Genomic DNA, 13,085 nt, shown 5'->3' on the forward strand with positions numbered 1-13,085 from the left:
GAGAATGACTTGCACCAATATCAAAACAAAGTGAAACAGTGCATACCAGTGAAAAATAGAAAAAGGATGACGGATTTTGCAATGTTCCCTTTCAAACAGTAGCCAGTAAGTTCTTGTGTATCAACCTATAGAATACACGTCCTAGTGTTTGATGAGTTTACAAAGCTTAAAATTTTGACTGATCATTTCTCCATCAAACAGAAGCAAATAAGTTCAAGAGTATCAACCCACAGAGCATGAATTTACCAATAGAAAGAACCAACTTCACAATGCTTCAAATCCCAATAATCATGATGGGTGTAAAACAGTATATAACAAAGAGCAAATTATTTTCCAAATTCAATCAAACCATACAGTTGTGTTTTATGAGTTCTACTTGCATCAGATAGAATAACTATGGGAAAACAACATTACAAAATAGGAAGTTCATACATAGCTTCCAAAAACAAAATGAGAAGACTATGCAAGTGAATCTTTTTGCTGTGCTTGTTGTCGCAGTAGTTCTTCCCTGACCCTCTTGACCTCCATTTCTCTTTCCAATCTTTCTTTCTGCAGTCACGAAAACAACATTAACATTTAACGAACAAAATCTTATACCTAAAGCCAAAATTTGAAGAATACCAAATTACGTCAGTAACCAGTAGTTATTTTTTTGGTAAATCATCAATCACAGTTCAATAAAAGATATCATATAACCTCACCTTCAAAATAAGGAAGAAAGCTCCAGCAAATCTGCATCCCTAGATTACAGAAGAGACACATAGCCTGCCTTTCGCTATAAATGTTTTAAAGTTAAAATGAATAACTGAAACAAGTAGGCTGAACAAGTAATGCCTGAGTCTGATAAAACATAACATGTTTTTTTTTTTTTTTTTTTTTTTTTGTGGATTCATCAAGCCTATGAACACCTAAAGCTGGTCTCCTTTTGAGCTATACTCCATACTTCAGTGTTAGATCCTATCTATCATGGAACAACACAGTAGTAGTCAACTCGTCATATTATTTGGTGCTAGCATCATCAACTAGACTACCAATAAAGATTAGTTGAGATATTTAAAGAGGAAAGTTTCTTAAACGGTATTTCAAGAAAATATCCCAAATAAGAGGAACAATGAATTGTGTTTCTCTAGTAGGTATTCACTATATGCTTGTTGCAATGACACAAGTAATACATTGCTTATATGCTTTCTGAATCCAAGCAAGCAAATAAAATGAAGAAGGTTGTATTTGGATGCTAGACAAATAGGTTGACATGTAAAAAACTTGGCAAGGGAAAAAAAAACTATAATACTTTAAAAAATACCACCTTATCAAATTTAATAGTTTTAATACAAACCTGGGAAATTGGGTCGTGGACTGGATTACTGGATTAAAGGAGAAAATTATGGGGTAAAAGTCTTAGAAGTAAAACCCATGATCTCATCCAAGAGTCCATAGAAAAAGACTTGCTTACAGAAAGGTAGCCAGTCATTTTACTCCATTTTTACTCTACTTTTGGATATCTTTGCTTCCCTTAGTATTTTACTGACAACCAAACATCTAAAAGTTAATATTTTCCTGAAACAACTGCCTTACAACATATTTTAGTCTATAAGTGCAACTGGGAAGAACAAAAGTTTTTTTTACCCTCCCCCCCCCTCCAAAAAAGAAAAAAAAAAGCACCATAGCTGCAATGAAGCTTGTGCCTTGACCACAGATCACACCTTAGTACTTCATGTTTGAGGGATAAGCCTCAAAGTAGATTTCTATTGCTCTACCTAGACCTAGAAGCACTTCAGTTTTTAAGATATTGGTCTAGAAGCCTATACAAACGGAGGAGTCTGTCTATTCTTTCAACATTGATTATTGAGTTCCACAACTTCTAAATACTTGGTCTTTCCCTCCCAAATTCATAATATTTTGGGTCTGAGTACTGCTGCAAATAATTCCATCACCTTTAAATACTCCTACTATATGGGAAAACTTACATGCATGATCTTCCCAAATGAAGGATTTTACCTATTTACGAAAATAGCACCATAACCAAATGAAGAATTTTACACAGTTTAACGAAAATGGCACTATATCATCTTTGCTACCATGAACTTTTTCAACATCTTTCTATTGAAGGTTTCAGATTTTACATTTGGAACTGCTTTTAATTCAATATCTAACTAAGAAACATTATTTGGGCTTGAGATCAGAACGAATGTACCAAACTTTGGAAGAGTTTTTTCTTTTATTTATTTATTTAGTTTTTGGATAACCTAGTTATACCAAGTATACCAATTTACTGGAACCAATAGAAATAGGAAATTACCTATTGATGTGTAAAATTGACTTGCTTTAATTTCAATTGGTGCCAAAACGAAATCTAGGAAATTCAATGTTGAGGACTTTATCCATCGCAAGTATGGTCACCCATTAGTTTGATTATATCGGAATTGGTCCAATTGCAAATTTCCCCAAAAAGGAAAAAAAAAAAAAGAAACCCTAGTCATAAGAACTAACCAAATCAGTCTTCGAAAATATTCGAATAGGGATCTAAAATCAATCTATACTTACACAAGTCAACTTTCAACTCACACCAGATGCACCACAGAAGACCAAATTTCGAATAACTCCGAAACAAAAAGGGAGAAAGAATATAATCTAGGATTTAACTCGAGGGAACACTACCGAGTAGTTTCCAGGACCCCTAAGATCGACTACGACGGCAAGGATTAAAATTGGAACTACTGAAATCGAATTTCATATTAAGCCCATAGATTAAAATGACAGAGCACTAACAGCGTAGAGTTCAGGAGAGGAAATGAAACGAATTAAAAATATAAAATTTTTAAGAGGGAGAGAGAGAGAGAACCTTCTCGTCCTGATGGAGAGCAATCCATACGTGGACTTTATCCATTGATTGCCAGAATATGAAGGCACCCAATGTCATCGCGAAGTATGTTGCAACTCTCACCATCTTCGTCTTCTCTCCTCCCTAGTCTTCTTCGTCTACCTTCTTGTTTTTCTTCTCTCCGAACTTAGAAAGAAGCGGCTCTTTTAATGAATCTCGTCGACCTGTGAAGTGTACTGTCCTACTCCTAAGTCCTATGTCCTATCTAATCAAGACCATTGCTAGCGATTAGCGAAACGAACGGCCTGCAAACCGTATCCCTTTGTCCGAATTTGAATTTGAATTCGAATTCGATCCCGTTACCCGAATCGATGACCCAATACGAATTCACCCACCCCTAGCCCTAGGCCCTATACATTCGGTTTGTCAAACGTATATGCATATTTAAAATTTATATAATGTACGGTTGTATCTATCACTATTTTTTTAGTTGTTTGAATATTGTGTTTTTACTAAAAATTGTCATTTTCAATTCATTTTGGATCATGAAAATACAATAATGGAAATCATTTTTAATTTAATTTATTAGTAAAATCCATGATACTGAAAAGACAAGAAACTGAAAGAGTTTCAACCAATCAAAACACTCCATAAATTTTGATTAATACCACCTGATTAATCAATCTTTTATGACATCGGTTCATTGGTTTATAAGTTTTTCGGTATTATAGTCCAGTCCTATTTTTTAAAATTCAATATCCATTGTGGGTAAAAGTAATAAGAAATAATTATGGAATATCCGATTTTAATCCCAATTTGACTCAAATACGATTTAAATGAATGCAATAGATAGGTTCTGATTCAAGTATTTATATAAAACGAATCAAACTTAATATTTGATTCAATTTTGTCCATTTGAACCCGTATACATGTCAAGGACCTAATCGGACTAAACGAAGGTAGAAGTAGCAGCACTTTCTTGCAACCCAATAAAATAGACACATTAGAATCAAAATCAAAAATCAATTCTTGAATTTATGATGCAAGCGTTTCTAAAATTGAGGATTTAAACTAGGGTAACAGAGATTCAACTTGATTACATGTCTTATGTTTATCAGTTGAATGTGATTTAAATTAAGGATTACATGTCTTATGTCTATCAGTTGAATGTGATTTTAATTAAGGATTTAATCCTCTTCTAAGGTTTTTCCTTTTTTTTTTTTATCTTCTGAATCCAGATGTAGGTGGGATTCAATCTTAAGTCTCTGCTACAACCAGCTGGTTGGCACTTTGCCTCTCCTATTTTTTCAAATTTGACTTAAACTGCCTTTGTCTGGTAACTTCAGCAGACATAAACCAGACAACTAGGGCTCTAACTTGGGAGGCTCAACCTGAACCCACCCCGATCCATCTGAGCTTTTGCATAGATTGGACCCAACCAACCCACCCAAGCCTTACTCGGCCCAATCCAACCTAGCCCAAATCAATCCAAATTGTATTGGGTTAAGCTCAGATTAGGCTTCGATTGATAAGTTGGGTAAGGCCCGAGCCAAAGGGTTTGCATCTTAAAGTTGGAACTTATTACACCAATCAAGGAGTGCATACTCCCATAACCATTTAAATGCTCTATTATACCTTGTTCAAATTTGAGGGTTTTTTTTTTTTTTCTCACCAACATCTTAATAAAGTGGTTGTTGAACTTCATTTTTCAAGCTATTGACATTTGTTTAAGAAAGTTATATTTAATTTTTTTTTTCCTTTTAAGTTTGTCTAATTCAGTTCATTTTCATGCTGCCAATATCTTACAAAAATTGCATGGAATATATATTACAAACCAATGTTTTAAAACCAAGCCAAACAGATTGGCGGGGCCTATGACAATTTAAAAACAAAAAGTTAAAATAATAAACAGTCCAAATGATTGTCCGAGTCGAGGGTTCGACCATCCAGGTCAGCAAGTCACTGACCAATTCAATGGTTTTAGGCAAAAGAACGGTTTGGGGTACCCTGATGGCAGTTCAAAAACCATAAACCATGTTACAAACTATTACGAGATGGATGCAGTGCACCGATACCAGCATTGATATCAACAAAATACATTAGCTTGAAATCTTTTCACCGCGGCAATGGGCTGTATTCTGAGGGCTACGGATGCCGGGATCAGGCCATCTTCTTTGGAGGAGCTCATTAAACCACAAGGCACAAACCACTTCAGTAGTAAACCCATCATCAGCTTTATCTTGAAACAGGCATAAAGAAGTCATACCACGCCATGGACTCGTAGAATTCCAAGCTATAGAAAAATAAAGAGTAAAAAGTGTAAAAGAAAAATGAAGGAAAGAGCCCTAGAGATGCACTAAACTGGCCATGAATCAAACACAAGCATTCAAGTTCAGAAATCCAGGCTCATTTCATTCATCATGGCGAGAACCGAGACCTATAACTCATACAATTAAGCAGTAACTGCCCTTGCCCATGTTTTTCGCACTATAAGTAGGCAATGATGTTTAGACCATTGGACCTCTTTGATTAACTGTTCAAAATGAATATCTGGTACTTCCCGTTCTTTATTTTTGGTTCCATGGCGCAACACAACGGGGGTAGCCCATCCCCCAAACCCCATATAAAGATGACTATGAAACTCATCACTGCATCTCTATGTACAAGCTAGTTGCGCCAAAATATTTAATAGTGGCTTACAATGTATGTGGTAAGACTAGGGGTATGATTCTGAGGCCAATACATGATGAAGAAATGCAAAATCAGTACAGACATGACTAATCACGCCCATATACAAATATTTCCACTTTTATCAGCGGAAGCCAGGGGTTGTCCCAGTTCACTCCATGAACAAGAAAGGACAGGAGCAGTATGTTCCCTTAGAGTGCAAACAGTATCGGTTCTTGATCGTGACCAAATGCAAATAGACCCATCAGCAGATCCTGCTGCAACATAATTGTCATCTCCACTCATACACGAACGGCTCCAATTGGATGCCACTCTGTTTTCATTTGCTCTTAATGTACCACAAACTTCCAGAGACCTCATGTCAAATAGATTATGCAAGTTGTCTCTTCCACTCGTCAACACAACATTGCCACTTTGAGATGGACAGATTGATGTGATAGCTTGTGAATGCGCAGCAATTTCACTAAGAAGCCTCCCTGTCTGAAGATCCCATATGCGAAGGTTTCCATCAACATGACCTGAACAAATTGTCTGTCCATCCAAGCTGAAACAAAGAGCATTGCAGTTGCTATGACAGATGAGTGTGTTGACACAATAACCTTTCTGTAGATCCCAAGTTTTTATTGTTCGATCATAAGCAGCACTCACTGCACGGCGGCTTGAAATTTTGCTCACATCCACAGCACATACTTTATCTGTGTGTCCTGTAAGGGTATGACGGATCCGACCAGTCGTCACATCCCACATGTACAAGTTGTTTGAGCTGCTGGCTGCGATAATAGATCTGTTATCATGGGTAAGACTAAGATCAAGAACAGTGCCAAGGCATCCCTGAAGAGTACAGCTTACTACTCCAGTTTTTGTATCCCACATTTTTATTGTGCGGTCATGGCCCCCAGTAATTAATTTATCGGAATTGTGTTCAAACATTATTGAACCACAGCCACCTTCATGTGCATGAATCCTGTATTTGCATTTAGTAGGAACAGTTGATTCTACAAAGTTCTCAGCACCTGCTTCATATTGGCGGACTACACCATCAACTTGCTGCCGAGCAAGTTGTTCTATGCTGCTGGCCTTGAGTCGACCCATCATATCTTCATAAATTGCATTAGCCTACATGAATACCAGTTTATAATCAAATACATATTTCTAGAAATTTCTTTTAGGAAAGCCGAGACAGACAAATGTAATGCATGTTCTCTCTAACATGAACAACTATATAGCATCATAGTAGCAGTAAGCCAGTAACAACAACAGCAGCAACAACAACAACAATAGCAGTAGCAATGACAACACACTGTAAGGAGAATGATAGTGACACAGTTCAGAAAGATAAAAATGAATGTGATTTCTGTACTATCGTGTTAACATCTGACCTTTCTGGATTGTTAGAAGGAAATACATTGTTCCCAATGTTCTCACTACATAAATAAACAAAGTAAGTTTCACTCCTAACAGAATGTTTATTATGCAGGCATCATACAATTTTTCCATATTGAGTGATAGCCAACCCCTTATCCCCTTTGAAAGTAAGAACCTGTCTCGTTACATAACTAAGTAATTAATAGATGCCTTGCATTCCAGTTACCTGTTACAAGCAAAATGGAATCCAATGAGGGGTGCTGCAAGCCAAAGGGGTAATTTTAAGTACTTGTCTTACCACAATACATTCTCAGCTGCACTCAGAATTAAGAATGTAGAAAAGAAACCTAATTCAGTGACCCAAAAGAAAAGCTTTTGCACTTTTTTGGTTGTTTTATCATTGCATTGAGAATAGTGAAATCCTGCAGGGGTTCATAAGTTATCCAGACAATCATCAAAGGCACATAATCATGCAGTTCCATACATCATATTGGCAGGAAACCTTCGCACTTGACATTTTATTGTTATTTAGGCTCAGTTTGGAAAGAGTACAAATGCAAATATGTAGAGTGCAAAACCTTGTATTTTGTATTATTTTTATGTATTTGTACTGTACATATTTGTATTTGTATTCTTTCCAAACTAAGCCTTAAAATCTATTGATCTGTGGACATAGAAATGGGTGTTTGACATGGAAACCCACAAAAATGTAGAAATGTGAACACAGCTATACATATACATATAGTGCACTTACATGCACTAGTTCACTTTGTATTATACAAAATTTAAGAAAAGAATTATCTTCAAAAAAATTTAAGAAAAGAACAAATGTAGATGGATGCATTTGAATTGCAAACAATACACCCTTATCCATGTTTTATTTCACAACCAAGTAAAAGGTAGGCAAGCCTACTCATTTCAAACCATGTGTCTGATGTGTGTTGATATGTCATCAAGAAAGTGTCCAGAGACACCACAAATCTATAAGAAGTATCCCACATATCATAGGTAAGATATGAAAATGTATCTTGATTAGAAGGGTATCTTTCAAGGCCTGTAAGGGTATCTTGGGGAAGAAACACTGGGCTAGCTATACAGAATAACCTCCATCTATTTCTTTGTATGTTACTTCATCCTTTATCAATAAATTTGTTTACAGTTATAGATCAAAAAATTATCTTAACAATCTAATAACCACAACATAGGGCACAGAGGTATCATATGTAATCATCTTAACAACCAAAGAAAATAATTCACTTATAACAATTCTTACGTTGAAAAAGGGAAAAAAAAAAGAAACAATGATGATAAACCTACGACATGGTTAATAGAATGAATGATCAGTACATATGCGACATTTGCTGTGTGTTGAAACCTATGATTGCCCATGTACAGATACTGAAAAGGGACAGAGATATGGGAAGCTAGGGTAGAAATATCAGTTTCCTAAGATCACAGACATAAGGATCCGAAACAAAGATACTTGACAGGTTACCCATTTATATGTTTATATCATGCCCATGATTCTATATCTTTTTTTTTCATTTATCAATGTTAATATTTTGCAAAGATAAATTAAACTTCTCCTTAGAAAAAGTTCAATTAAACTTCTAATATATACCTGTCACAGTATGATTTGTTAAAATATTCCAATTTACATATTTTAAAGCTGTTAATATTATACACTCTAGAATGACTATGCATCACATTTTATGATTATGAAAGATGAATTGAGAGAAAAGATGGGGTCAGAATTCAGAAATGGAGTCGTTTGAAGGAACCTACAAGTGGCCCTAGTGATAAAATGAGAGGAAGTAGACTAAGATGGTTTGGTCACATACATGGAACACCACCTACAGTACCCATAAGAAGTGATCTATCACAAGTTGAAGGGGCTAGGAGGGCTAGCGGGAGACCAAAAAGGGCATGGGTCAAGGTGGTAAGAAATGATTTAAGTGCTCATAATTTAACAATGGATATGGCATTAAACAGAATGAAATGGCAGAAAAGGATTCATGTAGCCAAACCCAAATAATTGGGATAACACTTGGATGATGATGATGACTCTAGATTGATTACGCAGTACACAGTGTCATATCAAGTGCATATCTTACCCAACATTGGTACACTAAGCATGCATGTATAGGTATCTGAGTATCATATCCTGACACACTAAAATAGACTGTTGACTTAGGATTTTTACCATTTTTATGGCCATTGTTAGGTGTATCCCAATTCTGGCTTTGTAAAACTGAAGTGACCTGGAAGCTAATACATGCAACAAAAACATACTGAAATAAGATTCCAACCATTGGTAGAAATACCTCATTAAGGCGTTCAGCATCCTGCATTTTTTGCAACATCCAGCGATCAACTAACATCTTGTTTTCAGCCTCTGCATTTTTAGCTTTCAGTGTGATCTCCTCTAATTGTGTTCTAAGTGCCTGATTTTCACTTACAACCAAGTCTAGAGTTTTTGTTTTTTCTTCTAAGGTCTCCTTTAATTGGTAACATTCATCCCTGCAATATTGCAAAGTTCCATTTATTCAGACAATATCTGGAAATTTGAAAAGCATTTCCACCTTAGCAAGAAATTTAAGAACAAATTCAACCTTGCTTGAGCAACCTCATTTTGCAGATCAGCGATAACTGCTTCTTTCTCTAGAACCAGTGCTTTTGAGGTTCTGCTCTCTGCCACTTCTACCACAAGTTGCTCAGACAATCTTGCTTGAGCTTTATAGCATTGCTGAAGTTCTAGTTCCAAGTTTTCTGCCTTCTCTTTCCATTCTGATCCCTAGAAGGACATGCATATAATTAAATATTATGAGATAAAAGAGAGTCAAACAGAAAAAATTAATTTATATGACATAAAGAAAACATGAAAGAAGCATTATTCTTGTGATTAACAGCCTTAAGATGCAAATTGAGTCCACCGGAGCCAACCAATACTAATAAGGAGTATGAATATGCAACCAATAAGTATTTTTCTAATGTAACCCTTAATAATGCAGCTTGAAAAGATTTCCTATTTCTCCTATCACTTAGTAACATAATAACACCAAACACCTGCACCCTATACAACCCCTACTGGTGTTGCAATGGAACCTAAACACCAAAGGGTCTACCTTTTGAGTGACTAGCATATCCCGTAACCCCGACTTCTTGAATCCTGTTCGAGAAGAACGGGAGACTGATATAGAAACTTGGATCTTATTTAAGGAAGGCAGAAGGTCAGTGTGAGGCGAGAATTAATTGAAATCATGCGAGGTAGTTGGTGATAGGGTGCGAAGGGAGCTATTTCTTTCAGTCTTCCAACATGTCAGAAGTCCGAAGGCATGCATTTTATTTTTCTTTTTCTGCAGAATAAACGCCTTTCATTTTGCCGTTGGCTGAATCTACATATTCTTTCGTTAGCGGGATCTCGCTATCTCAGTACAGTTAGCAATTTAGCACATACAGTACCAGTTGGCTGGAAATATGAAGAATAATCTCAGACTATGACAAGATGAGGAGTTTTTTTTTTTTTTTTGTATCAGAGGTGAGGAGACTCTTGCACCTCACCATTCGGACCTAATAACACCATCAATCTAAAAGCTTAAAAAGGAAGAAGAAATAATTGATCAATGGAAAAAAAAAGGAGAAACCTGAGAAGCAAAAGGCTTCGAAAGAGCGATGATAGCCGGAGCATGAGCACCTTCTTCGAGCAAATGCCTCTTCCGGAGCGCCTTTACAGCGTGCTTTATAGCTTCTTTAGCGATTTCATCCGGAGACCTAAAATTTCAACCAAAAGCAATCCTATTATTCCTTGATGGCTCGTTTCCGGGAGCAACAAGAATATCAGAAACTCGAATTATTAAAGAGTATCAAACGATCGACTCGACTGTTGGATCGTCGGAGTTCATTATTACATGTTGATCGAATTTGATTTTGAAGTTCACGTTCGTTTCATTCTCTCTCTATGAATCTTTTACTTTATCGGAGACTCGGGAGAAAATAATAAGATTACGAACTGAATCGGAGTGCGAGAGGGGCCTCATTTTTGAGGGAAGGAGATCCGGACTCTAAAATCCCTTTCTGAGAGAGAGAAAAAGAGAAGCAATACAAAACTTGAGTCACAATTCCATGCGTCTGGCCACTGATGACTTCCCTCTGGAAACTGTCGAACTAGAATCTACGTATTACTACTCGACGATGATCGGTGTGGGTGGGACCGTGAGTCTTCGAGTTCGAGCATCGCGGAGGTGGGCCGTGTCGTGTTCTTTAATTTCCACTTTCACCTTCACATCTTCTATTCTTTTTAATAGAAAGATAAGTTGCGTTTGCGTAATGAATTGAGCCCCACAATCACTTTTGAGGAATTCTCTTATACTGAGTTTAGATCTGCACCCCACAAGTGGGCCCCACAATGTCTCACTATCATCTGTTTCCAAAATACACGGCGAGGATGTGTTGTAGGACGTCGTGGGGTGCCCCTTGTGGGGCACAAATGTGAACTCTCTTTTAGTTATCTTAATTTTTTGAAACGTCCAAAATTCACCAAGTAGTGAGATAACGGTAATTTGACTAAGGGATGTCGCTAATTTACTATTTTACACTTTCTTATGTTTGACCCATTTTGCAATATCCTGAAATTATTCCTCTTTGTTCTCCTGTACGCTTGCTCTCTTGCTCGCTAATGGCGTAGGAGAATGTTGCAACTCCCATTCAATTCTTCCTGGGTCTGTGATCCATTTGCTGGCCATTCGTTTTATTTTCTCTCCTTTTCTTGCTCTCCTTCCTCTTCTTCTTCACAGCGTTCTTATAGAAAAAGAAGGATAGAGAGAAATGTTGCTTTGATTTTTTTACTATTATTTTCATAAAAGATTGGTCATTTATTCCTCTGAATTCATGGTTAAAGAGATCCCTGCTGTGATTTGGTTACTGACATTTTGGTTGTATTTGTGAGATATGAGATATTTGCTTTCGGTCTTCCGTCATTGGTAACATGTAAGACCACCTGAAGACAAATAGATGACTTTTCTTGAAGTAGATATGAACCGATCATAGGGGTTTTGTTCTATTGGTTGTCGGATAGATGAATCTGAATTTCTTGCAGTTGTGGAATGATTTTCTGATGCTGGGTTTAGAGGCTTCCATCACTACTTCGTCTTCTGACTTGGTAGACCAGAAATGGCTTTCTTCGGCTCCAGAATAGATTGCTGGGAAGTGGACTTCAAAGAGTTCAAAGTCTCTATGTTCTTTCTTTCTTTCCTGGGTTACCTCTAAGCCATTGCAGACAAAGGAGGGAATTTGAACTTTTACATTTTCGTGATAGAGTAACCGAAGAATCTAGTCCCATTTTATTTCAGTAAAGGAAGAAAAGAAACTAAAATGTTGGCTAAGATAATGCCAATCAGGACGAAGAGGACTAGAACCATTTGCGAAAGAGAAAACCAGCATTTGCTGCTGCTTCTTCTCCGTTTGAGAACGTGAAATCCCATTGCTGCTGCTTCTCCCATTGTCTGAGAAGAAGAGCAATCCGAACGGAACCAAGAACACACCCTCGTCATTCAACCCAAAACCTTGTCTAAATGAAAGAGAGAACCCATTGCTGCAACTTCTCACCATTGTCACTGCTTCTCCCTTCGTTTAAGAAGAAGAACAGTCAGAATGGAAGTCCATCTTAGGATACCTTTCAAAGATAGAAATTTATGGCCTCGTGAGAAGTCTGAAAATAGCTATTTACTCTGAAGTCTAAAAAAATCTATTTACTCATTGTGTTCACAGCCATGGATTGAGGTACAGATAAAGTTATGGTCTCATGAGAAGTCTGAAAACGAGTGCATCAGATTCTCCAAGTAATAATGAGTGCAGTAAAATCCGATTTCTTCGAGTGCCCTAATTAAGCAAAAATGAAAAAAAAAAAAATGAAGGTGAAATACCTGGTTAGAGGTTCCTTGGACGTTGAGAGCAAGAACACTCTGGGACATTGAGAGTAAGAAAGACTCTCGGTGAGCGTTAACCAGCTAACTCACAATTCAGGGGTAGTTTGGTTATGAAACTTGCATTTAGGGTGACGTGGACAATTTGGGTCAATGAACTTTAAGAGTGTTTTAATGGATGGTGAATTTTGGAAAATAAAATGTCCCTTACATAATAAGTTTTGGACATTTTAAAAAATTAAAGTTTAAGAGTATTCGTAAAAAGTGATGATGGGTTTTAGATAATTTCT

General features: G+C 36.7%; 2 protein-coding genes across 3 annotated transcripts; both read right to left on the bottom strand.

The window, feature by feature from the left end:
- Positions 1–312: 312 nt before the first annotated feature.
- Positions 313–3,172, bottom strand: LOC104593019 (uncharacterized). Of its 2 annotated transcripts, XR_016083515.1 has the most exons (3): positions 2,843–3,172; positions 702–775; positions 313–549 (listed from the first exon to the last, which is right to left on the bottom strand). XR_016083515.1 is itself a non-coding variant. In XM_010252640.3 (2 exons), the coding sequence occupies exons 1-2, from the start codon at positions 2,945–2,947 to the stop codon at positions 460–462; spliced, it is 195 nt and encodes a 64-aa protein (XP_010250942.1). In that variant the 5' UTR covers positions 2,948–3,079; the 3' UTR covers positions 313–459. The 2 variants fall into 2 exon arrangements, 1 of the variants encoding a protein (XP_010250942.1); XM_010252640.3 differs by lacking the exon at positions 702–775 and having other exon boundaries at positions 2,843–3,079.
- A 2,040-nt stretch (positions 3,173–5,212) lies between these two features.
- Positions 5,213–11,035, bottom strand: LOC104593020 (autophagy-related protein 16-like). Its single transcript, XM_010252641.2, has 5 exons — positions 10,783–11,035; positions 10,519–10,645; positions 9,487–9,668; positions 9,199–9,394; positions 5,213–6,625 (listed from the first exon to the last, which is right to left on the bottom strand). Coding segments are annotated over exons 1-5 (1,530 nt in total). The 5' UTR covers positions 10,785–11,035; the 3' UTR covers positions 5,213–5,602.
- Between the last annotated feature and the right edge of the window lie 2,050 nt (positions 11,036–13,085).

Source organism: Nelumbo nucifera, chromosome 3, assembly GCF_055504915.1.
Source record: "Nelumbo nucifera cultivar China Antique chromosome 3, China Antique-T2T, whole genome shotgun sequence".
Taxonomy (NCBI): Eukaryota; Viridiplantae; Streptophyta; class Magnoliopsida; order Proteales; family Nelumbonaceae; genus Nelumbo; species Nelumbo nucifera.